General features: G+C 44.4%; 2 protein-coding genes and 1 further gene across 2 annotated transcripts.

Moving 5' to 3' along the window:
• The first annotated feature begins 11,969 nt into the window (after positions 1-11,969).
• On the forward strand, positions 11,970-12,590 carry ccmB (cytochrome c biogenesis B). Its single transcript has one exon. It carries the CDS (start codon positions 11,970-11,972, stop codon positions 12,588-12,590), a length of 621 nt encoding a protein of 206 aa, YP_007889784.1.
• A 686-nt stretch (positions 12,591-13,276) lies between these two features.
• nad1 (NADH dehydrogenase subunit 1) lies at positions 13,277-13,663 on the forward strand (one part of a trans-spliced gene, as the record gives it).
• Positions 13,664-16,993: 3,330 nt separating this feature from the next.
• nad6 (NADH dehydrogenase subunit 6) lies at positions 16,994-17,611 on the forward strand. The gene has a single exon. The coding sequence runs from the start codon at positions 16,994-16,996 to the stop codon at positions 17,609-17,611; it is 618 nt and encodes a 205-aa protein (YP_007889785.1).
• The last annotated feature ends 9,547 nt before the right edge of the window (positions 17,612-27,158 follow it).

Below are 27,158 nucleotides of genomic sequence, written 5' to 3' on the forward strand. Positions count from 1 at the left end.
TCCCCGGGTGGGACAAATATGGTCTTTGTCTTTGCAAGGTAAAGCGGTCAACTATGGATTTAAACTAAGGTAACGTGCCCTAAGATAAGGCACAGTCAAAGCAGGGACTTAGAGACTAGCATCCGATTGTGGGCATCTTTCGATTGAGTAGGTCAGGAAAGAGACAACAGGCGATTATCCCTTTTTTTCTTCCAACAGCGGAAACGCCGCAATTCCGGAGTAGTCGTAGTTAGCCTAAGGACCGGAATAAGAGGTTTCGTGGGGCTACCTACTTTTTTTTTGCTAGGAACGACTTGCCTAGTTGGAACTCTTCTCCGCCGACTCCTGAGGCTAGAATGGCGTACTACAGATCCGTGCGTTCTTGCCCGCTTGGTACTTGGATCCCTAATCTAGAAGATCCCGAGCCTGTAATCTCCTTCTTCTACCAAGAGAATGCCTTTCTTTTGGTAGCTACCGATTACTTCACCAAATGGGTCGAAGCTGAGCCATCTAAGGTCTGTCTTCCCTACCAGATCAGGTTTTCCCAGACGCGAGTCGAGTCATTCATCTTCTTCATCAGGCTTCCTTCTCGCAGTCGAAGCGGTAGCGGTACTGGAACGAGTTCCCTATTCGATATGGTTTCATTCCACCAGTCCCCTAACATAGATAGCACTGGGTCAAAGGGCTTCACTTCGTAACCTTTTCTTGCTTTCCTTCCGTGGGCATGAAATGAACCCTGAGGTTACTCTGTCCCTGGCATCCCTTTCTGCCCCCCAACTTTATTCACTTCGCGGTAAACGGAGACTTTCCAATAGCCAGCAGGTCAAAGCCTTTTTTGGGGTCCAAGGGTGCCGCCCCCTACCTATAGATCAGACTTGCTGAAAAGAGCAGATGAAATTCTATTGTGGGTGGTTGCTTGTAAGGTTTGAAGCCTTGCTTGATCGGTAACCGGTGCTCGACCAGATTCCTATCAAGGCCAGGCATTTATGAAGACTCCCAAGTAAAGCAGTCTTTGTATTCTTGCAAAGATTGACAATCGCTTCGGCCATTTCACTAGATAGGTTCTTACTTACATATGTGGGCCGAGGTTCTGCTTTTGCCTATAGGTTGACTTCGATCACATCATCTTGAACTTCTGATCGTATGTCGTACAGCTTTTCTGGTGCTTTGGGTGTAAGTCCTCTAATGTCAGCTCTCTGGAAGGCCAATCGAATCTCTGCTTGATTGGCCGTAACTGCATGATCGATCTCAAGAGGATTCCCATGTAGATCTATGAAACTACAGCCGAACCAAATGCTTTCTTCTTCATTTTACTGGTTGTTCGGCACTCCATCTCCATACCAGTCTAGCATCACTGACTTGTTTGTGTCGTCGAGGCCCGATCGACTGGTGTCTTCGACGGGGCTTCAATAGCGGCGATCGGTCGATCAGACCGAAAAACCTGATTTGAAGATCGCCCTTTTAATAGTAATAAGCATCAGCGTAGACTTCCGCTGCCTTGGCTTCGTATTCAAAGGGCCTTGGGTCCGCGGGGAAAACTTGAACGTAATTGTTATGCCATAGCATGATGCACTGGTTGAGGCTCGATGGTACACACATCTTCCTGTGTATCCATTCTCTTCCCAAGAGTACGTTGTACTGCACTGGGGCGTCGATCACATAAAATTGGGGAAGGCTTCTGGAATCGCCGATCTTGACCTCTAAGAGAACCGTGAAATGGAATTTGACCTGTCTTGCAGTACGCTAAGGAATATTATTAGTTAGACAGAAATAGAAAGTGCGCATATGTACTATAGCTGCAAACGAAAATGGATCCTTGTTCGGGTGTTCTGGTGGTGTCCCCGTCTGGTCTACTATCGTCTCTTCACCGCCGCTAGACTACTTTAGCCCCCCAAATGGCACAACCACAGTTGCTGGCTTGGCTCCCTCTTGCCTCTATTTCCAACTGGCGAAAGGCCGAGTAAATGAAATTGACGGAACATGTATCATTAGGTATTGATCTAAGCTTAGAACGGGCTCAGAGGGTAGCCCACGAGCGAAGAACTTGCTGGGATCGAAGAACATCCTGAGCATAGGCTCGTAAGAGGGAAATGAATAGATGAGCTCCCCTTGCCTTGAAAAAGGCCAGCCGGTAGAGTAGATATATATTATTTTCACACCGGTGCTTTTATTCAAAAAAGGCATTCTACTTTGATCAAACCCTGCTCCTTCTTGCTTGAGCGTATATACAGGCTTCTTTCTTACTACTACTATGGGTTGGTAACGGCATCCCTATCCATATCTTTATGCACGAACGAAAGGGTTTCACCCGTTCCCGGAAATGATAATTTTTCTGAGCTTTACTCCACAGGTATTATTTAGAAAGTCTAACCAGTTCCTATTCTTTTCACCGCCCCTTTTTAGTGAAAAGATGGTTTATTCGCTAGATAGCGATCATTTCGTATATGATCTCTTTTTTGTCTTCTCAGGCTATTGGCTTTTTATCAAACTTGATAAGATGAGTCAGTACGTTCCGCGGTTAAAGACGAATCCGATCTTTAGAATTATTTCCAGCTTTCAACCACCTGTTTCTTATTCAAAACTATGCCAGAGACTCCTCCAATCAGATACTTAGCTGGTCACTCAGGGGGCCTTTGGGAACTTATCCAGCCGGCCCTATCTTCAAGTCAGTCGATTCGAAAGTTGGTTCAGCTTCACTGTAAAATGCAGGTAGAAAAACGCGGATTTATATGCACCCAATGCAAACTATAGCTATTGATATCTCCTAGACTACTACATCGTAGAGTTGCTATCCGGAGTTAAGAAGGAAGCGGATCCCTAACAACTATCATGCGCTAGATAGGCGCATGGCATGGCTCTTACTGAATTAGCTAAATTTCATCCCAGGAGGGATGCACTTTTTCTCTTTGATGATGGCCGATCAGAATTCTTTCTTCCCCTCATAGAGTCGACAGACTAAGCTCCAGGTCTGATTGTAAAATATTCCCTCAATATATTCCTGCGCGGTTAGTCTCGCTACCTCTTTAGTTGTCGCCCCCTACTTGCTCATAATGAACTAGAATTTCCCCCTCCCCTTTATGGCTTGCTGCTTGCGATAAGTGTAGCTTTTTTCTTTCGATTCTGTGGCTGAAGGTTTTTATCCCTTTAGTTGTTTATGACCAACTTACTGGGAAGCTTCACTTGGGAGACAGATGCAAAAGGAGGTGATCTTGTTGCTGACCGAGTCTTAACTTCACTCCTGGCTCTCGAAATGCTCAATTGGGCTTTCCACTGATTCCTATCAACCAAGGCTGCAAGTGCGTGCTGTTGGCGGTCTACTTCCATTTGGGAAAGTCACAGGCTCCCATTGGCCACGAGGTTCGTTATTATATACTGCATCAGTGGCCTTTGATCCACATCCTTAGCCGAGAAAAAAGAAGTCCGCGAAGAAGCAAGGAGGAGGCGATGATGTGATTCCTTATGTACCCGTGTCTCTGTGTCGCTTGAAAAGTCTACCTCTGAATCTGTTGACCCATCTGTATCTGTGTCTTCTTCTAAGTCGGTTGACCCCGGTCTTGTTCGAGTTGTTTTTGATATTCCCCGCTCGGCCGAGTGTAGGCCGAAGCAAATGCTTAGATGAGAAGAAGTAAGAGCAAAAGGAAGAACAAGAGGAACAAAGAAGTATCTTCAACTCCTCTAGAGGATGAGGAAGTGATGGGGACGACGATGCTCGTGCAAGATAAGATGACGACTGGCTTACTTACCGAACGGACGGACACTTTGATCTTGATCGTGCAAGATAAGTCGCAATGAAGGAATATCGTCAACGCAGCTGGAGCCGCTAGATCCCACAGCAAGTATCCTCAGTCGGCGAAGCCTGGATCCCATGGGTTGTCCGTTTTCGCTTGAAGGGCGCCCTTTGGCTTTCTTACCACTTTAGGCGGGACGCATAGCAAGAAGATTCCGGGAAGGGCCAATAGCTCACTCACGGTACACGATTCAATTAGCCTTCCATTACACCCACCTCATTATCTAAATTATGGAGGTGTAATATAATCTAATAATTGGGCTTTATAAGCCGCCTATTTCGCGCGTGAGAGCTTTCTATGCTTAGCGCTAGGAGTGGCTGGTGCACAAGTCAGAAATGGGAACAAACTGAGCGCTCCTCTCGGGTTCAACCTGTAGATGGTCCAAAGAAAAGTAGATATGAGGCAATGGATCTGGATACTCCAAACACTACTGAAACGGCGGCGACTGGTTCCCAGTCCCGTCGAGCGCCATGAAAACATTAAGTTGAAACTGCCGGGGGCTTGGGAACCCCCGGACAGTTCAATCTCTCATCGATCTGGTGAGACTTGAAGATCCCGACGTTGTTTTCCTTATGGAGACTCGGATCCGGTCCCGAAAGGTAGATGACGTCAGAAGAATAACGAAGTTTAAGAATGGTTTATGTGTTGACCCTTGTGGCAAGAAGGGGGGTCTAGCATTGTTTTGGAAAGACGAGGTTTACTTACGCATTTTTGAGTATTCCACTGGCTTTGTGGATGCTGTGATTGAGAGTCACGATCCGGCTAAGCGTTGGCCTTTAACTGGATTCTATGGACATCCCCAAGCCTCGCAGAGAAAACATTATTGGCAACTCGAAGACTAAGCAACCAGTCAAACCTCCCATGGCTCTCTCTTTATCGGTGATTCTAATGAGATTCTGCACATTAGTGAAACGACAGGGTCGGAAGATCGAGCCCCGAGTTGAATGCGAGCCTTCAGAGAGGCGTTGGTAGACTGTACCCTACATGATCTTGGGTATATGGGACATGCTTTCAAATGGTCAAATCGAAGAAAGGCCGGCGGAGAAGTACGAGAGCGCGTAGATCGAGCTACGGCTTCTGGGTTGGTGTGAGTTATTTTCCCTAGCTGTGGTCAAACATCTGGTAGCCTCTACTTCAGATCATGATCCTATACTACTGAATAGTCAAGGTCAACCAAGGGTATCCAGGCCCCAGAAGAAGTGATTTCGATTCGAGTCGATGTGGCTGAGCCACAGCGAGTGCGAGGAGGTTGTCACTACAGCTTGGAATAGCCTAGTTAATGGATCAGCCCTTTATCGAGTCAGTCAAAAGATTCAATCGTGTCGTACTAATCTTAATCTTCGACTCTGGAACAAACACTCGTTTGGACATATTCAACGTTCTTTATAACAGAAGAAGCAAGAGTTGGCTTCAGTTCGGCACAGGGCAGACTCAACAGATACCCAAGAGAAGGAGAGGCAGTTGTCGAGGGAAATTAATCACCTGTTGGAGCAAGAAGAATTGATGTGGAGACAACGTTCAAGGGCGGTCTGGCTTAAGGCAGGTGACAGAAAGACTGAAGACTTCCATAAAGAAGCCTCCCAGCGACAAAAACGTAATAGTATACATGGCATTCGGGATGCTTCGGGAGAGTGGCAGACGGATCCAGGAAAAGTCAATTTTAGTGGATTACTTCATAAATCTTTTCACCATAAGCAACCCACCACATGTAAATGCTTTCACCGAGAATATCGAGAGGCGAGTTACGGCAGAGATGAACTCAAACTTCTTCATTCCTTGCACTGAAAGACATAATATCGCTTTCAAGCAAGGTACGAAGGAACTCTTGCTATGAAGATTGAAGATGCTCGACCGGTATGAAATCGCTCGAACGAAGTGAGAGGGATGTGAGCTCGACTGAAAGGAGAGGGACGGTAGGAGGAATGGAATATAATTCTTAATGTTGCCCTAGGCATTACTACTAATGGGCTTTACTCAAGCTAAGCTATAGGATTTAATTTCCTTCCCCAAGACTAGAAAAAGAATACGTACTATCGGGAGAGCTACTCCGTTCCTTCTTCTAACGAGCAATCAAAGTCAGTCCTGCGCTTCTTTCCCGCGGGAGACTCCATCTTTCTCTCTTTCTTGAAATACTGAGCTGACTTGGCTGTAAGCGCTTACGTTACGCTTGCTACAAGTAAACTTCCTGTGAGCGAAGAAATCGAATTTCAGTTGCAGAATCAAGGCGTTAGCACAGGCTCTATCAAGACCTCTCCAGAGAATGCTGTCTTAAAGGTAGCAGTCCCAAGGGAAGGACTGTAACAGCTGTCGAATGAGACTTTCTTTTTAGTACCGGAGAATCAAGGAACGTAGGAAGTGAGATTTCAAACCTACCTCGCTACGCTTTCTTGCTGCTTTTGAATAGAACCAGGACCTCGATGTCACTAAGCAAAAACTCGTTTTTTCACGGGTAGGAAGACCCGGTGAGAAACCTCGATTCTCAATAGTCCATGATTCTCGTGGATTTGTAGCTCGAACAGAGGAGCGGTGAGCAGATAGCAGCTCGAGTCAATACCTTCGCCTATTATTATCTTATTACGGAACTGAAGGAATTCATTATATTACTGAACTGGTCCGTTGCTTGTTTCCTTTCCTATCCTATGGTTTAAGGCTCACTGAACTGTCCTACGGGAAAGATTAAGATCTAATCGTTAGCTATAGGCTTGAGCGCTGCTTCATCTGCACCCTTGCTTGTAAGGAATATATCTTATTAATGAAACCCTAGGGACACTTTGCCTTAGATAAAGAATTCCCTCTCTAAAGCTTTGGTACGTAGGAAGTGAGACTGAAAGGAGAGTCGCTTAGATAATATGCCTCGACCGGAAGACTCAGGGATTCTTCATTCAGGTCTAGACGTAGCCTTCTTTAAATGTCATGCCAGTTAAGGTAAGCTCTCCGTGGATGCCATTACTTGACTCAATCTATCCGGGTGATCGAAGGCGTATCGCGATCGACGCTTCTTATACGTTGCTTCGACTGCTGTGTACATCCCCAGCCAATAAGAGGAGTGGGTACCATACTCGCTAAGAGGGGATAACAGCGGCTCCGCGCCCCCTAACTACTTAAGACCTTAAAGAGGGAGGTGGTTGACGTTCGTAAGGCATAGATCGCTGATTCTCTGAATTTCATTCTTTTAAACTACGCGCTAGACTAAGAATCCCTCTATTTTAATAGTAAGATTTTTTTTCGGCTATTGGCACTTATATAGAATAGAAAGAAGGAGTTGTCACCCCTCGTCAAAGTACGCCCAAAGACTTTTAATTCCTTTAAGCAGAGAGAGACCTTTTTCAGTTAGGGGTCGTAGGCCAGTCTTTCAGTCATTTCCGAGGAGTGTCAGCCATTTTTTAAGTTCTTTATAGGTTCACGAACACGACCCGGCAATCGTAGACCCTTCCTCTAGTTAGTGACTTGGCTCCCTTCCTTCTAGTCACTGCTAGTAGGATAACATACATCTATTAGTCCCTTCTCTTCCTTCTCCTTTTGCTTTCTTTCTGTCCTCTGGTTTAAGGTTCATAAGGGGGTGCTCGCTACTATAAGACAGCTCTGCATTCATTCCTTCGAGGCAATCGTAGCCAAGCTCTGAGACTATTCAAGCTAGCGTGGTAACGATACTGAGGAGGATACCTAGCTAGTCTTGAACCAGAGCAGGGAAGTGAAGCCCTCGATTAGCAAATAGCTCCCCTTTAGATTAGATCCCATAGACTCTTTGCTCAAGTTCAAAGGCCAGTTTGAAGAAGGTCCAATGTCCGTGAGAAGTCAGTGAAACTGCCGTTCCAAAGCTTTTTAAGGTGTGACGCGGGTTGGGCAATCAACCGGAGAACCAAGGAATGGAACTGAACTGAAAGCATAGGCTTCCGCCGAAGCTGCAACCAAAGATGAGTGGCTGTTGCCCGAACACCGAACTATTGGCTTTAGCGACCCAATGTCTGTAGATGAAAGACGAGTTCGGAAGTACTGGATAGGTGCCTCCCCCACGAAATGTAGCTTATGCGGAACCTATTACTCCTCAACCACCAACTAGCAGCTCTTGATAGAGAAGCTCTGTAAGGGCCATTTTAGGGCAGGCCCCACTCAATGCGGTTTTTGTCTTTTCTTTTTGAAATCCAATCCTCTCTTATTTAATTTATTCTTTGTGCTGATAGGGAAGCCCTTTCTTTGGCCGACATAAACCAAAAAACATCCTCGGGCAGGTAGTAGCGTTAGCGTACTAAGAGCCCTCTGGTTGCATTGAAAAAATATGAGCTTTTTCCCCCTAACTACGGTGGTTCAGAAGATGCCACATCTGCCTCAAGACCCACAGCTTATTCAACAGCTTACGCCCCGCGATTTGTTGCTTCCAAGGTTTTCGATTGGTCTTCTTTCTACCCGGGTTTCAAGCCATCGTCTCAGTCGGTGGCCTAAGATAAGCCAACTTACAAGATCGGATTAGCAAATCATGAAACCTGCCAAAGAAGAGCTTCCAATCGCATATTGCGCCCATACTAGTACCTTTTGTTGTACCTACTTAGGCCACATCTCCTTCCTTTTCCTTCCCAGCATGTCTGTCGTCTTCTTTCAAAGAGGCCATTCTTGGTCTTTCAACTAACCCGAAAAGGGCTACTTACCAATCAAAATATAAAAAAGAACGAATGAGATAGCTGAAGCCAAAGCCACATTTGAGGATCTTGAATCCGCCGTGAACAAGATCCCCTTCTAGTCGGAGGAAAAAGCCGATGTTAGCAAGATGCTAGTGCTCATGCCAAGAGAGGCTGCCAATAGCCACTATCCCAGATTCCATGCAAGTGCTAGAATCCGATCTGACTCCTCACGCTGGCAAGGATAGAAATGACATACATAAAGGGAGGTCCTAACTGAATGAATTGAGGTTGAGTAAAAGCCATTCGCTTGAGAACAATTCTGCGATTGGAACTCGATCTGGGATTGGGATCTTAGGGCACTGAGAACCTACTGTAGAGTACATTCCATAGTACTCCTAAAAAAAAGAAAGAAAAAAAAGGCACACCCTATTCAAGGCCCTGATGGTCACTCTCCCCGCGCTCTACTACAGGAAAGCTAGCCTGGTTGATCCACTACACGCTAAGAAGCAAGTCCCGACTAACTAAGTAAATCCGGGTTAGACTGAAAGTGACCAGAAATTGCAATCTTCTTTCACAGACTACAGACTAGCGATAGTTAAAAAGAGCGAAGCGTAGCCGTGTTTAAGCCGAAGGCGATAGTGATTCCCGTGTTTACTGAGCTATATCTCTATCTATTAGTTAGCCGGCTTAAAGAGTTTAGACTCACGATACCGAGAAAGCAAGCCGATCATAGACGGAGGTTTAAGCTTGAAGTGAAGTGTCCGCCCTAAGGTGAATCAGATGTTCGAACGAGACTGTTCAGGAACATGGATTGTGGGTATAACTGCACAATAGCTTTCTCTACGAGCCTACAAGCTTAGCTTTGGTTTAGCTTCCAACTAAGGCTAAGGGCCTATGATAGGGTTCTCTGTTATGAGAACAAAGAGTTTGACAGTTATGATATTTCAATGGAACGAATATTCATTTAGTGAATCTAACTTCCATCGACTAAGATTCTAGCACTCAGCTGTGCCATTTCCTTATTCCGTATTTTAGTCTTGCCCTCATCAAGACGGCTAGAAACTTACTAAAAGGAATGGCTTCCTTTCAGGTTGTGTTGTTAAAGACCAGACTGTTCTAACAGGGCAGGGGAGACGGATAACTAATCTCATACAGTAGAGTTATGATCGGGCAATAGCGTAGATACAGTAGAGCTCGCGCTTCTTTGATTCGATAGTCGGAACTCTTGGCCTCTGGATTTTATCTTAGAACAGCCTTCACTCATTACGGTACGGGCTCATTCCATTCTGGAATAGCTGGTAAGTAGAAAGGTTTTACAATTACCGTACTCTTATAGAACTACTACCTTACCAGTATTGTCCACAAGAACCACACGCCGGTTATAAATGATATGGCAATCATCGCCAGGACCAATAGAATGGATCGTTCCAACCAGTTGGAGATCATTCAATAGCTTATATAAAGCATCCACATCGAATGTAACTTGATCATTCTCTCTAGTCGAAATAAAGACTTCATTCACGAATCTATCAATTTCAATTCCAGGGAACCTTTTAGTAAACTCACGATCGAAGACATCAAAACTATGTTGAATATGACCCACCCTTGTGAGCTCACCAATAGGAGGCATACTAACATCAAACCTACGCATCATAGATAGGAATGTTAAGAAAATCTGATATCAGCCTATATAAAATAAATTGACATCTCCAACAAAAAGCTTAACCTTATCCAAAATCAGACTTATTGGTATCATTGGTAATGAATCTCCTAAGTCAAGCTTATACAATCTATCCGCTGTACCCATTTTTTTAAGGCGATCAAAAAGAAAGAAGCCATTCGCTTCCCAACTTAAGCCGAGCGATAGGTGCGATATCTCAAGTAAGGTCTCGTTCGTCTCACAGCAAGTCTCCTGCGATCTACTCAAGGGTTCAACTCTGTCGACCCTTGATGGCCTTTACGAGCCAACCAAAGATCAGTACATAACATATGGCGCAAGACGACGTTAGGTAATAAAGAGTCACGGCTAATCCCTAACCTGCGTGACTCCCGGGAATAAGCGGAAAAATATTTTACCTGCTAATCCCTTTTATACTCGCGATAACTATGTAGCTCGTTTGCTCTTATGTACTGGTTATTTATGCTCGCTGAAAGTATGTAACTCGCTGGGCATCATCGGAGATTAGAAGCTAGCCCTGACCTCGCTTCCCCGCATAGCATGGAGGGTATAAGGTAAGATCAGAGGACTGAAAGGAAGGCATAATATGAGTACTCGCTCGCTGAAGAGGTAATCATATCAAAGGCAAAGGAAGAAGATCATGTTCTCGCTTCCCTTATCTGTTTGGCCTGGAGGCGTATCTCCCGATGGTCGACTGAAGGCTTATTACCGATTAGCCTTTTTGCTACTAACTAAAGAGACTTCTGGAACTCAGGCTGACTTGTTTGCTTTGCTCTACGCTGGGAAGACGACGGTGCGATTTCATCTGTTGGAGGCGTAACCGCAGCAGTTAGGTCTACTCTAAAGGTAGTTCCGTTCTCCTCGGATGAGAATCGGTAGCTATTATATTATAATAGTAGTAGCGGTGTGACTTTCTTCTTGAAAAGACAGCTTTCAAACAAAGCCTTTCTAGGCTAACGAAGTTAGGGCAACAACTCCTGACTCGAGGTTGAGAATAGGATTCGATGGAAAACGGGATCAAGCTTAATTACTTTCCGTTGTGATCAATTGTTGTACCGATGGGTGTTTATGAAAGTGGAGCTTCGGGAAAGATGGGCACTCGTCATGTGCTGCAACTCGATTTGTCGCAACAAGAGGAGAAGAAGATACCTCGATGGAACCCAATCAGGATGTGAACAAAGGCCACTGCTCAAACTCTTCGATATGCGCTAGCTAGGCAATCCCTTTACTGAATCTGATAATTGATCTCTTGCTACCAGATCTGCCCTTACGGATCTGTTGAAGGGAGGATTGAAAAAAAAAAGGCATATTGAATATATGGTGGTAGGGAGGGGATGGCCTCTCATCAGCGGTAGGAAGATCCAAGTTAGGAGTTTGTACAGGGGAGAATCGGTCTTGAAGCTTAGTTGAAGGTTACGGAAAAGGGAAAATAAGTGTTTGGCTAGGGGGTCGCCTTCCACCTTTTTTGGATAGGGGATAGGAAACGAGCCAACCGGCGAACAGTTAGTTACCGAACACTACCTTCTTTCTTTGGAATGAACAAAGACCATACGCCTAGATTGGCGACTTATGGTTTAGGGAGATTCGCCACTTGAGTGAATCCCCCACCGAGGGTAAGGAGGCCAGACAAGAAAGGTTCCAGCGCCTCAAGACGGTTCTTGACGAGATCGACAGCCGGTTGGATCAAGCCCGAGAAATAGATCGGGTTCGTGACAACGAACGTGCTCGGCTACGGGCAGAAATGGATCACGACTGTGATCGGTGGAGGGCTCTCGAGAGAAAGAACGCCCAAATGCGATTGAAAGTTAATGAACTCAATTTAAAAAAGAGGGGACCTCTTATTAAGTTTAAGTGAAAAAAACAACAGATATTGACTTTTTTTTTATCTCCCATTGCTAATGTAAGGAAATGAGACGACTCTTTCTTGAACTATATAATAAAAAGATCTTCCCCTCCACACCAATCACGAGTTTTTCTCCATTCCTCTCGTATATCGTCGTAACGCCCTTAATACTAGGTTTTGAAAAAGACTTTTCATGTCATTCCCATTTAGGTCCGATTCGGATCCCTTCGTTGTTTTCTTTCCCTCCCGCGCCTTTTCCTCGAAATGAGAAAGAAGATGGTACACTCGAATTGTATTATTTAAGTGCTTATTGCTTGCCAAAGATCCTACTTCTACAATTGGTAGGTCACCGGGTTATTCAAATCAGTTGTGTTTTCTGTGGTTTTCCCATGTTACAACTTCCGTACCAATTCGGTCGATCCGGAATGGATCGGTTAAACATTCCATCAGGGAGCCTGGTCTTTACTCTTCTGTGTGGTATTCATTCTCGTTTGGCTCTTGGAATCACATCCGGCAGTGGTGGGAACAGCTCGCAAAATCCAACCACTTCACCTACTTCATTGCCCCCAACCGTTTCTCGTACCTCTATTGAAACAGAATGGTTTCATGTTATTTCATCGATTGGTTATTCCTCTCCGTTCGTCTCTCTTTTTCCAATTGCGGTCTCAATGAGTTTACAAGATTGAATGGCCAATTCTCTGCATTTAAGCGACAACTGCGCTGAATGATAAAGATCCCCTACCCCCATCTATTTGTTGCGGGGCTCCCCATGTCTTTCTTGGTTGGTAAACCCAACCAGCGATTTACAACAAACAAGTCTCTCTTTCTTTTTTTAAGGGGAGCAGAGCTATTTTACAAAGGAGCCTAGATTGAATAACAATCCACTTTTACTCTTTGGAAATCCAACGTCCAGTGATGTCCAATTTATGCTATCAGATACTAGGACTATGTCTTTTGATAGTCTGTCGAGTACCTCGTCCACTCTTTCTTCAACTTCAACTAGGTCGGACGCGCAAAGCGCTCCACCTGAGGTAGAGCGGTTATTTAATCAAATATGCGATAAATGCGAAGACTTAGTTCTACTGTCAAATAGACAAGTACCGCCGGAGTGGACGATGCCCGACCTTGTTCGGGCTGTTATTTCCGACGATCGGATTGACAGTCCGGGCTTTCTTACAAATGACTATTATGATGTCATGTTACATGGCCAAAATGCTTGGTTATGCGAAGAAATTTTTAACTTTTGAGATCTAATCAACTATGTCTTCTAGTTCCGAAAATGTGAAACAAAAGTTTTTCGAGAAAAGGTCCCATCCTTCAATATCATGATTGGGTCGACCAGGCCAGATCATGAGTGAATAGAAAATCGAAAACGTACATAGCTGTTCCAGCTGAAATACTTGGAATAATTCTACCACTTCTACTAGGAGTAGCCTTTTTAGTGCTAGCTGAACGTAAAGTAATGGCTTTTGTGCAACGTCGAAAGGGTCCTGATGTAGTGGGATCGTTCGGATTGTTACAACCTCTAGCAGATGGTTTGAAATTGATTCTAAAAGAACCTATTTCACCAAGTAGTGCTAATTTCTCCCTTTTTAGAATGGCTCCAGTGGCTACATTTATGTTAAGTCTGGTCGCTCGGGCCGTTGTACCTTTTGATTATGGTATGGTATTGTCAGATTCGAACATAGGGCTACTTTATTTGTTTGCCATATCTTCGTTAGGTGTTTATGGAATTATTACAGCGGGTTGGTCTAGTAATTAGGGGGCGGCCGTTCGGTCGCCTATGATACTAGGACCAATAGGTCAAAAATGGGTTTGTGCCGCAGGTGTTGAACGATCTACTCTACACAGGTGTGGGCTTACAGGGCTAGGGCTCATAAAGCCTTTCTTTCATTCAAAAAGAGGGCCCTGGTCGGTCACTTTTCCGGGCCGGGATCGATAGATAAGTGGAAGTCATAAAAAAGAGATCTTGATCTTCGCACCTAAGATCCAGAGGAAGGGTAGCTTGTCAAGCTGGCCTATATAAAATATCTTTTTCATTATTCTAGAATCTTTTCTAAATCTATTTATAAAGATTCACTGTCTTTTAACCGGCTGTTCTTCTTTGTCAACGCTACTAAGGACCTATGGGTTAGCCTACCCTATGTATTGTATAGTAGGGTATAGTATAGTAGGCGAGCGAGTTAGCGAAGACGCTTAGGCTAATAGATAAGAGAGCGTCAGTGCGTAGCCTTCATTCTACTACGCTACGCAAAGGTTACGAAGTCACTTAGCTCGACGTTAGGAGAGTCAAGGGGGAAGGCCATACCTACAAGAACCGCTGTTCGCTGACTTTCTAAGGAAGGTCTAACCCTTAGCTCCCCTACTGAAAAGGGGCACAAAGCCGCTTTGCACCACTGATAGACTACTAAAGATTCAATTCATTCAAAAGGCCCTACTTAGTTTCGCAAGCCTTTGTCATTGTCAGTCAACTAAGTAGGGCCTGAGGCCCCCTGCGAATCCGTCAATCTGAGGAGCATGCCGCAACACAACAAAAGGATGGTCCCCTATGCATTTCTTTCCGGAAGGGAAAAAAAAACAAGTACCCCCATCATGGTGAACCTCTCCTTGTGATCGGGATGAGGTAGATGCCTCCCAGCTGGGGGGCGGATCGAATCGGAGTTTCCTTAGGTAGCCACCGACCTACAGTTATCCTGAAACTTCCGTGCTTGGTGGAGAAGAAGCGAACAAAGGTACGCTCGCTTGCTGTCTTGTTCTCTGCCGCGAACTGGGATCGCTCGCCAGCTAGGTCAGATTGGAGCAATAATTTTTGAGAACATATTACCCATATTCGGGGACAAGGGGCGGAACGACCTCTCGATCTGCTTACTGCAGCCCAGGAATAAAAACGTCGTCTAGGCGTTCCTTGTTGCTACGATCTCCCCGACGCCTAGGACGTTGTCTGGGCCAAGAGCCATAGTTCATTGCTGTTTCCATTTGGTTTGGTTGGTTGTTTTTTTCTTGTTGTTGATACCGGCAAGACCAGCCAGATGATGTCTGCTGGTTGGTAGTGAGAGGACTCGTAGTACCTGCATACCCAAAAGAAAAGGAGGCGCTGATTCAATTAAAAAACAATCATTTGATTGATTTGATTTCTTACTCTCCCTTAGCAGCGGGAAAGGAGTCTATCTATCTGCTTAGCTTTGGTAGATTTCCCCCAACGCAATCCATAGAAATCCCACGAATCCCTTGGTGGATAAGTCCGACGACTCAGCAGCAGTGCGGAATGGAGTTTCTCGTCTGGTGGATCTGATTAGGGGGCAATACATACCAAAAGGTGCTTTAGTGATCTTTGATGGTCTGAACAAGGAACTCTGTGTGGGGATCCATCTTGTTGTTATTCGCATTGTTCACCTTGGTCGGAAATCTGGGTGGTTGTTCTGCGCTTTCTATTTTAAGCAAGCAGCTTCATCCTTGATGATGGCCTATGGTGGTGATGAATTCGTTCATCCTGACAATGCGGTACCAGTTTCTCTCACTCGGTCCGGTTACCCTCGGATCATTCCGTCTCATCATAGGCGTATTATTCTGAAGAAGGATGAGAAAGCGGACATGCTGGTGAAGTTTTATTAAAAAAGATTCTCTCTGTCAAAGATCATTACTTTGGCAAAGAAGGTTGATAAATCAACGTTTTCTAGTAGAATATCCCCACCCAATAATATTGACGAGGTGGTGGGGCTGGTTGGTTCGATTAAGGAGAACTTTAATCGACTTATCAGTCGCTATGCTCCCTGGATAAAACGTATACCCCTTGATGAACAAGGGTTACGGTTTGAACCAACCTGGAAAGCCTTGCCGACACACTCATTGACGAAAAGGGTGTGGGTTGAGAGAAGGAAACTTCCTGATCGTAAGATTCGGAACTTTCGCTCTTCATTCACATCGTTTTCTCATGAGTTGGGCGCTTTTCAATGGCTGTTGGTCGTTGGGCACTCACAGGGTACCCAATGGTCACATGGCTGCTTGTGGCCTCCCCGTATTCGTTACGCCTTTGATGTGAGGAATAAAACCTTCACACCCGATGGATTGGTTTGAGCGCCGTATAGGGCCCTTTCTACCATCCTGCGACGATATAGGGATCCCCAGGCAAACTAGGTTGCACGTGTGAGGGTGCTGGCAAGCGTCGTATATTCGCAATAGGAAACTATGTGAGAGGTTGCTGAAACCCATCCACCATTGGTTTGCGGAGGTCCTCCGCCGCATCCCAATGGATGATCAAACAGCACCTCTCATTCGTTTAGTTCCTAGTAAAACATGTTTAAGCTATGACCTCAAGAGTGCTACCGATGGGTGGCCTCTTGTGTTTCTGTTTGAAAGGCTTGCGCTATTGTTTGACAGGTCATTTGCTTCAAGTGTTATGAATACAACATTAGGGACGAATGTCTTTGAGGTACCCTTCGTTAAGAGGGCTCTGTCTCAAGTGTCCTTTGTGACCGGTCAACCGTTAGGCTATTATGGTTATTGGCCTTTGTTCGCGTTCACCCATCATGTTTTGGTGTGGTGGGCTGCGGAACAGGTTAGACCTGGGATCCTGTTCGACAGGTATGCTATATTAGGTGATGATGTTCTCATCACCGATCCACTTGTGGCGGAACAGTACCGGCTAGGCTTACAACGGCTTGGTGTTAAGATATCCACACACAAGTCTTTGATATCCTCAACTGGTGCTGTAGAGTTTGCCAAACAATTTCTGGTCAAGGATATGAGGGTTAACCTCTCTCCTGTGTCCATGAAAGCTTTATGTGGCTTCCACCACCCCCACGGATACTACTTATAATAGATTTGCCTACGCTATCATGGTCATGGATTTGGAGATAGAAAGCTATTCCAACTCCGAGATTGCTGACTGGATTTTACACATAAGGAGCAACCCCAGCCTACTCTCCTCCTTCTACGCTCCTCTGAGGGGGCCTCTCCGAGATATACGGTTTATGCCGCCATGCTTTCTTTCTGTTGGTCAACAACCAACCACAACAAACAATCAAAACACTAGTCCTACAGGCTTGACGGGGTTCAGTCTGTCTGGAGGGAAGATTTTATTCTCAATGCCATGATACTTTCTGTTTTGTCGAGCCCTGCTTTGGTCTCTGGTTTGATGGTTGCACGTGCTAAAAATCCGGTACATTCCGTTTTGTTTCCCATCCCAGTCTTTCGCGACACTTCAGGTTTACTTCTTTTGTTAGGTCTCGACTTCTCCGCTATGATCTTCCCAGTAGTTCATATAGGAGCTATAGCCGTATCATTCCTATTCGTTGTTATGATGTTCCATATTCAAATAGCGGAGATTCACGAAGAAGTATTGCGCTATTTACCAGTGAGTGGTATTATTGGACTGATCCTTTGGTGGGAAATGTTCTTCATTTTAGATAATGAAACCATTCCATTACTACCAACCCAAATAAATACGAACTCTCTTATATATACGGTTTATGCCGGAAAGGTACGAAGTTGGACTAATTTGGAAACATTGGGCAATTTACTTTATACCTACTATTTCGTCTGGTTTTTGGTTCCTAGTCTAATTTTATTAGTTGCCATGATAGGGGCTATAGTACTTACTATGCATAGGACTACTCAGGTAAAAAGACAGGATGTTTTCCGACGAAATGCTATTGATTTTAGGAGGACTATAATGAGGAGGACGACAGACCCACTCACGATCGACTAAAAGGAAAGTCGCCCGGAGATATTGGTTCAAATCCAATTCGTGAGAAGAATCCAAGTGAGATAGGCCTATATGCTGGAGGCTCTATCATACATCAATTAGAAGTTCAAGACGGGCATCCCCATAAAGTCGTTCCCAACTATAGCTGAACTTGCCCGAAGGAAATGTTGGATCTTCTTGCCGGGAAAGAGTTTGTTTGGTTACCATAAGCGGAAGTGCAACCCTTATATCTCCGATATATAGGATAGAAATAAAGAATGTCAGTTTCAAATCCATTTTGGTAGATAGTATGGCTTGATAATGTCAAGTTAAGGCTATCGCGAAGTAAACACAGAATTTGTCTCAGCCTTTACTATGGAATCATATTTACTTTTTCAAGAAGAAAGTAAGTTATTTCATACTAGCTATTTTGAGCCGCCCTATTTCCATTTAATGAAATGAAAGGGCTATCAGAGGTTCAATTCCTTTATCTTCTCTGGGTTGGGATTGATCATAGCGGTGCTGTAGGCCGGGGCTTTCCCCTTCGGATAAGAAAGCACTAACCATAGATAGAAAAAGAAAAAAAAAAATTAGAATGAGGATTTCAATTCCCCTCGGTCAAATGTGGTTATAGTGATTAGGAGGGATTTGATCTCAGGCGCTAAAGCCTTTATTTGAACCTTAGACTCATCTCTCAATCCACTTCATGTACGTGTTTTGAATTTTCTCCGGATTCAAAACCAAATAAAAAGACGTCCCCTCAAGATAAACATAAAGAAGCGCGGCAAAAGGCTATACAAATACTCACTAATTAGATAGGATAGGCCCAATCCCTTTACTTGAAGTTCCTTTCTATGTTCTCTTTCGCGTAGACTAGAATTAGAGAAAGATTCAATCTCTTAACATCTCAAGTTCCGTGCCAACAAATAAAAGAAAGCAGGAGAAGGGAGCTCCATAGTATAAGGGCGTAGGCTAATTCATTGTCTAGGTAGCTTTTCTTGAAAGACTAATATTTTGTAAATACAATAAGTCCATCGATAGGCCCTTCTTGTCTTAATGATAACTCCGTCAAAGGGCTTTATCTGAATGTCCGCAAGCCTTCTTTCTATAGACAGAATACCTCCTTCTGGCGATTTCGGGGAGAGGAAGTCAAACTCAAACTCCCGGCGGACTCCCCGGGCCCTCTTCTCTAATCAATTAGCAACAGTAATAATGTAGTATATGATCACCGAAACTATCTTAAAGCAAGGGAGAGGCACCCTCGCCTTAACGAAAGGGAACTCTTCTAATAATAAGCTAGGGAATGGAAAGCTATTCAAGTCAATACCCCCATAGCTATATTTAGGTTAGGATCGGTACTCGCCTCTGGCCTTGGAACCTTAGAACTCACACTCTTCTAAAGATGCTTAAAGAGAGGCCCTCTGACCGTAATAAGAAAGAGTCTAGGTATAGGTCAAAGCCTCCTTCTCATGTCTAAAGGAGGAGACCAAAGATTTCTTTTCTCTAAATCTATCCGTTGGAGCGGAGCCATAGCCCTTGAAAGGAGGACCTGAGGATAGAGACCTCTACCCTCACTCGATAGCAGAAGGACCCATAGCCTTCTCTTTTAGAGGGAAAGCTAAGCACCAACGAATAGCCTGCTTCCCCAACCCATCGATGAACACTTCAGCATCGTACTCGGGGTTTCCGCATCTTCAGCTACAGACTCTTATTCCTTCCATGTATATCTTCGGGCAGTTGCCCTTTTTTCTTCTATAGTAAAGTCGGCCTTTTCCTCTGCTCTGAGGGTGCGTCTACGCGAATGCATATCTGGACATGGTGTCTTTCCCCCGAAACCTACCTTTCAATAAAGGAATAGTTGGATTGCCCTTCCTTTTTTGAAGGGAGTGGATCCTTTCCACAAATATAACTCTCGGTCTTATTTTTGGTTCAGCTACTTAGCTTGAGTAAGACTGAATTTATGGGTTAAGATTACGTTCTCCTAGAGGGTCGTCCCTTCTTCCCTGATAGATAGCGCTAGTACAGAGATTAGGCTCTCCTACCTACATAGAAAGCAACCTTACCTTAGATTATATCCCAGCCTGGTAAGTCAGAAATGGATTCCCATCCTACTAGAATAAATAAAAAGAATAGACTGATTCCAGGATCTCTTCTTGGCGAATTTCTCCGCTTAGGATTAGCGGGACCATAGACTACAGAAGTAGCGCTTTCTACGGGTAGATTAGCATACCCGATCAGGTCCGGGGTTGGGATACCTGGTTCCAGTGCTACGAACCAGAAGTTGCTCGATAGGAAGGGCTTCTTTATAAAAAAGATAAATGATATTTCATAATAGAGGAAAGATGGTAGCCTAGTTTGGATGAAAGGTATGCCACAAGGCTATCCGAGTTCACAGATGTCCCTGCTTATCTCTCTTTTCAGAAGGATTGGGTGCTCATAACACGGGATATCCACAAGAAAAGTCAGAAGGAACCATAGCTGCTAGAATGCAATCTAACTAAACCTCCAACTCTGGTCTTTTCTTTTGTTCAGGGAGAAACTTGATATCTTAGTTCGGACTAAACAAGATAGGCTGGTGAGGTAAATACTGCTTAGAGAGAGGTCGTTACAAAAATAATTGAGTGATTGACCTAAGACTTGAATTAAGGTTCTGCTTCTTTAGAGGGAAGCAAGCGCACCAAGCTAAGCAATCCCCGCGAATAAGATTTTATTATTACCAAAGTAGTCCCGCCTGTCTATGTCTATAAAGACAGATAAAGCGCTCTTTCACCTAATCCCAGGGATAAGCGGTAGGTCTAAGAGAGCAAGGTCAGTAAAGCTATAAATCGTGCAAAGCTTTGGTTTCGAACTGTCCAGGGGTCAGGTCAAGCAGGACAGGAAAGTACGGTGCAAATGTCTTTTACAGGGTCTTCCCCTTCCTGCGCATCAACTTTCGAATCTAAAGTTGGTGCCGCTTTCTCCATGAATGAATAAGGCTTCTATTGCAAAGCTGGCATGGCCTTTGTTACAAGAGCCGAACTGGGTTCGGGTCCTTACGGCCAAGTATGGCAGCATCCTCCTCGTACACATGGCGGAGCATTTTCTTTGGGTACAAAGCCCCGGAGGAGGGACTGATATGGAGGATTGGTAACGGTAAGGCAGCTTCCTTTTTGTTTGAAGGATAAATGGCTCGAAGATGCTCCTTTGGCTTCCTGTGTGGTCCGTCCTTTGGATCAAGCGGAACCGGGGAAAACCATTCACGACTACTGGCTTCAGACCAATGACTGGGACTGGGGGGTGCTTCGGCAATATTTGCCAGACGCAACCCTGCCGAAGCTTAGCGGCATTTTGTCCACAGCGAAACTCAAGACAAACTTCTGTGGAAGTACTCGTCTAAAGGGGAGTTTTCCATTAAGTCAGTCTACTCTCAGCTTCTGCAAGGAGCGGGGTTTGCTGTGGACAAAGGTTGTCAAGCAAGCTAGTTCGATTGAGATAGAGGATAAAAATCCTGTTGAGAGTTAGCGATCGGAATACTTTCAGCAAGGCGAGTCTAAGAAGAATAAAGAGACAGCAGGTGAGTTTATCGCTTGTCTACGAGTAGGTTGCAAGTAGGGAATTCTTCTTATTGAGGACTGCTTTCTTTCTACTCCTCATTGAATCGATCTTGTCTTGTTCTTTGCATTCGGGATGCAACTCATATTAAAGGATAAGCGGTTGAGCAACCGACGACTAACGAGTAATAGAGCATGTGCATTCTAAGATAGAAGATCAGCTTGTCTCTTCCCAGCTAAAATTTCATATAGCTTTCGGCGTAAAACATGCCTATCGGACATTCTAGAAATGTCAGCGAGTAGATGCCCATCCATTTGAATTTATTATAAAAATAAAAAAAAATCCAATTCAAATTAAGAGAAAAGGAAATCCACGGGGATAGAGACAGATGAAGCAAAGAAAAACACAAGGATATATGCGCTTAGCTCTTTCAATTAGATAACTAGTAAGCAAAGCAAGACAGAAATGGAATATTTCTTTTATTATGCGAAAAAAAAAGCATACTCTTTGACTACGTTTTCTTTTTACTCTATTTCAAGAAAGAAAATCAAGGAACTGACATAGAAAAGGACACCACATAGTTTAAGACAACTAATATAAGATAAATATGGAATACGAATTAGGCTTTTTTAAGAGAACACGCTTTTCACTTTCTTACTTTCCTTGCTTCTTTTCAGCTTTCCTTTTAATTGAATCCTCGTTTCCTATGTAAGAAAAGCATTGAAGCTTACTTTGGGCTCTATTCGATCGAGCTTGCCTACGTACCTTCCTAGCTTGGATCAAGTCATTCGTAGTTCGCAAAGGATTCAATCCAGCCGCGGGTTTCCCTACGGCTACCTTGTTGCGAAAGGAGGGTAAGGTGGATGTTCCCAATCCCAGCTGTGAATCCTTCGGTGTAATTCCTTAGCCCAGTGGGACTTTTGACCGTTGCGAAGTAAATGCTGCTCTATATGGAGTAATTCCTCTAGGGTCATGGGCCTTTTCTGAGTTTTCCCCTTCCCACCGGGGAATAGTGAAGCTTTTATAAGGGGATTTAGTGGATCCCTTGGGGTAAAGCTCCCGCATCCTTTGTATGATTGAAGTTTTCATAATTGGAATTTGGGTTGCTGGCGCCTGCGGCATCGCCTCCGGAGCCCCCGGCTCTTGTTCAACCGTTGTGCCCTCCTCAGAGAATAATGCGCTGAGCCACTCTTGATTAGAGTGAGTCAAAGATTGAGGCGAGTCGATGGGTGCAGGACCGGGGATTGGTTCCCATGGACCAGCGGCCAGGCGAAACAAAAGAGAAAATAAGAAGAAGCGTCGGCTTTCTTACCTCCAATGCAACTCCTAAACAGAGAAGAGCAAGGTGCGTAGCGTTCATACTCACATCTCTCCAGGGTGTGTGTGGAATAAGCAGAGGGGTGTACAAAGCAGTGTTGTTTTTCTTGGCCTTAGCCAACTGACAGGTGCGACACTGTGAAACAATCCTAGAAACATCCTTCTTTAGAGATAGAGATGGCCAATCAAACCTATCTTCAACTAGAACGATAGTAAAATCCCTTCCATAATGACCAGCAAGTCCACCTGCATGCATTTCCCAAACTAGAAAATCTCTAAGTGACGTACGAGGAGTGCATAACTTAGTCGCTCTAAACAGAGAACCCTCACGAATAACAAAGTCAACATAGTCTATACGCATCCCTAACCTCCTTAGAAATTAGACCAAAATCAGGACAAGTAGAATACTCATCCTTCATCCTATCAAAACCTATCACCTGTGCACTCATCATCTTAAGGACAGTAAGTACCCTACTAAGATAAGAGCATCAGCTACCTTATTCTCTACACCAGAACGATGTTTGAGAAAAAAAGAGTACTCGTTAATGAACTCAACCCACCTAGCATGCCTAGATTTGAATTTATTTTGAGAGTACAGATATCTCAGGTGGTCGGAAAACAGAAAAAACTTTTTTGGTAATAAAAAAAGAATACCTCCAACGGCGAAGGGACTGGACCACAGCATAAAACTCCTTATCATATGTAGAAGACTTCTGTTTAGCCTCATTGAGTTTTTAACTAACTAAAGAATGCTATGGGATGTCCTTCCTTACTTAATAAACCTCCTCTATTCCAGATGCATCACAAGCAACCTCAAAAACTTTACTCAAATAGGAGCCCTTTTCATGTGCAGGGGATTCTTTTCCTATTCGTCTACTATTAGATGTCATGTAAGTTCCTGGTGTTTTTAGTATTTGACCGAGACCGACCTCCTGAAGCAAAGCCCACAAAATGTAAAATCCAATACATATCTGCTATTGTATGATTGCGCAAAGATCGGAATCATACCTCCAGCAGGCATTGTCTTCTGTTTGTTACCTAAACAGAGAATTCGTACCATGATTAGCAGACGTTTCTCAACTCTATCGATTTCAAGCAGACGAGTCTCCAAGTTCCTTCCCTTGCCCCGCTAGCGGACTTACCCTCATGAGAAAGATAGCTCACGTCACTTGCTCCAAAGCCAAAGCGGAATGCTTCTGTGAGACGATCAGCAAGAACGGATCTTAGGTCGGAGTAGCTATCCATACGGGATTCGGCGGCAGATGACTTTTAGCTTATCTCACTATAAACACATCTCCAACCTGCTATCCAAAGTAATTTTCTTCCATCCAGGGAATTCGCCTGGTCCACTATGACAGAAAACTGGAAATATAAAGGATAACAACATATAACTGCTTTCCTTGCGCGGACGTCCGATAGAAAGTGAAGTGCGTCTAGCCATTGATGGATCCACACCCGAATTGCTTCAATCTAGTATAGTGGGGCTTCTTCCGATGTCGAATCGGGCGAAGGATAACTTAGTGCCAGAAAAGAGGATCCTCTTTCGAAGGTCAGGGCGATAGAGAGACTGGCCAAGCTCCCCAACTTCGTCAGCGGACATAGCTTCAGAAGAACTCCCCAAGGTTAAAGAAGCCCTGCTTGACCTCCTTGCACTCAACTGCTTTGGCATAGGGGTCGGGGCCCATTTTGAGGTGACTTTCTTTCTTCACGATAGGCCAGGTTAAAGCGGGATCAGATCAGCGGCGGGTAAATATAGCCTTATGTAGCAGTCCGTTCAATAGGCCTTAGAGAAAATGCGAAGACGAAAGCCTTAATTCTGCTCCGGCATAAGAAGTAGCCTAAGCCTATGTAACGATAGGAAGGAGCAGAACCCAGTTATTGAATAAGATTCGGACGGGCATGCAACCTAGCACGGAAACCAATTATCACAGCAGCAAGAACTCAAAATGTCGCAATAATGATTGGGCGCAGCTAATAACTAGGTTAACCGGAAAGGCTGCATCCGTGAAGTCCGGGTTAATCGAAGTGAGTTGGTGTGAACTACCTCTCTGGTGAGTTTGGCTTGGTGTCTAGTGGGCGGTGTTCTATGTAGTTGCAAGTTTCATTTCAATTTGAAACAATTGGATTTTTTTGAGTTTTGCTCCGTTTTATTTCGTGTGTGTTTTCTTTTGTTTTGGTTTAGTTTTTTTCTGACTTATTGGTAGAAACGAAGTTAGAGAGCTAGCCCGTGTTGAAATCCCGTCAACGGGGGGAGGTCTTCTGGCAATAGAAGGCATACTACTAATCGATTCTTTGGCCATTCGTGATCGAATACAACCCAGGAAGAGTTGTACGCCTACATCACCTACCTACCAGACCAAGGGAAGAAGGTATCAGATCACTAGAGTTCTTGACCCCTTTTGATAAACCAGTTCCTTGACTTTGAATGAATTCAAGCTAGTAATCTGGTCGAAAGGAGCCCGCTTTCCCTCTCTCCTTTCCCACCCCACCCTTCAGAGGAAAATGAATAATAGATGGGGTGGCCTCACCGGAAGGTTACATTCGATTCTGACAACGGGTAAAGCTACTGCCCAGCCCTACCTTTATGCAGGAATCGACCGACCCAACAAAGAAAGAGACAAACACTGCTATAGCTTGATACGATATGTGGTGGCCCTCTGATATAAGAAACTGGAAAGAATCGCATTGAAAGTTTCTTTTTTTTTTTTCAAACTACCTAAGGAAGAAGTAACCTGTTTTCCAATCATCGCCGGCATAACCATAAGAATAGAGCAGCTTGTCAAGCAAATCGGCATACAACTGAAACAAAACAATTCAAACTACCCAATCAATTGTATAACTTGGAGAAAGTATTCACTTTGCGTTCCCCGATTGACGAGATCCAGATAGATATGGTTTTGCCAGTGAATGTTGTCCACACTAAAAAGAACTCGTTCGGCTACTGAATGTAAATTCAACGCAGCTGGTAAGTTAACATCCGGAGTAGTATCCCTATATACGCGATAAATAATATCGAGTTTATCCACAATTCTCTCTTTTATTACATCCACAGTTCAATTTGTGATTTGCGTTTCCAAATTGAGTGAGTTTATAGTATGGATGGATAACTTTCCCAGCGCTAACGGCCACCAGAATAGTCACAGGCAGAGCCAAACCCATCCTAGAAATGAAATCCGCAATGAGTTGTTCCATAATTTAATTTCTCTTTTTACCTTCTTTCTATAACAAAAAAGGGGAATGCCTTCTCACGTAGGAAGTTCCAATAAAGCAGGCCATCTCTATCTCTCTCGAAAGCTTAAAGTACCTGAGGGAAAGAACTTTCAAATAAAGTTATTCCTTGTGGAAATACAACACCACAACCAAAAAGGGTAGTCGCTTATGATGGTACGATCTGGTACCGGGGATCCTAGTGCGTAGCCGGTAAGGAAGTCTTTATTAAGTTCGCAGTGAAAATCTGACTTGTGCCAGCAGTTCCCTTTCGTTTAGTTGGTGAAAGCTAAGGTGGAAGTTGGTGGGCGTATAAGTAGAAGTTCAATCAAAATCATCATCTGCCCACATCTTAATCAACAGACTAAGCAGCAGGGAAGGAGGCGAAAGAAAGGCTTCGGCATCAGGAAAGGAATTCGATGATTCTGAAGCCTTGGCATAAGAAGAAGAAAGAAAGGGTAGGCTGAACAATCCGAGCATGCAACATCAGATAGGTAGGCCCACTCATCTTAATTAGGAAAAAGTGCTCACGGCTCTCCTCTCGTACAGCTGGTACATGTCCTTTCCTTTCTGGGAGGCCTAATTGCTTGCTGAAATAAAGTCATTCAACTTGTGGCCCGGGGCCGCCAAAACCCTTCCACAGATAAATGGGCTACTAAAGGCGTAAAGGCTCTACTTATTGAAGTTCAGCTTTCGCGTAGCATGGTGGGTGGGCGGAGGTCTCTTCTCTCTTCAAGTCTTAAAGGTAGTTGTTCAGATTGTTCAATTTCACCTTAGCTCCAAGCCAAGCCGTCTTATCTAGAAAGCCAATAGCAAGACGCTAGCAAGCCCACCTCTAATCCAGCAAGCATGTGAAGGTGGGAATAGATTCAAGCGATCGGGCGGCGGCGAATGCTCGGCTTGGTGCTGAGTTCTGACCGGTGCCTGCTCGGCTGCATGGCATTGACCCTGTTGGGGGCCTTACTATACTCCTTCATGAAGGGGGGAAGTCAAAGGAAGATAGATCATCTGATCTTTCAGCGGTCCCCGGCCGTCAGTATCATGTCCCCGCGTCTCAGCATCTAGAAGAGCTAGGCATCAGTTTGAGTTCGAGATCGAGACCCAGAAGTAGAGATAGAGGCAAAGGTTGCAGCAGAAGATTGGACTGGAACCCGAGAAGGACAAAAACAAGATCTCTTAGGTGTAAGTTCCTGACGATCGGGCTTCAAGCAGCTAAAGCACCTGAACTCCTGAGCTTGCTTGGGTGAGTGGTGGGATGATAAATGGACTGGTCGACCCTCTCCAAATTTTCCTGTGAATAAAGCCCTTCTTTAAAGAGCCATTTCGGTAGGTTTTCAATTTAGTCATTAGAGGAAAGGAATAGCAGACCGTGGAAAGCAAGCTACTCTCTCTAAACTAAATGGAAAAAGAGCTTATCTTATAGCAGCTCTCTCAGGGAAGCTTCCTTCGGGATTAACTGGGTAGAGGTGAATCAGCTTTCTTTCCTTAGGAGGACGTTTTTATTGATTTTGATTGA

This window comes from Vigna angularis (assembly GCF_016808095.1).
Source record: "Vigna angularis mitochondrial DNA, complete sequence".
NCBI classification, from domain to species: Eukaryota; Viridiplantae; Streptophyta; class Magnoliopsida; order Fabales; family Fabaceae; genus Vigna; species Vigna angularis.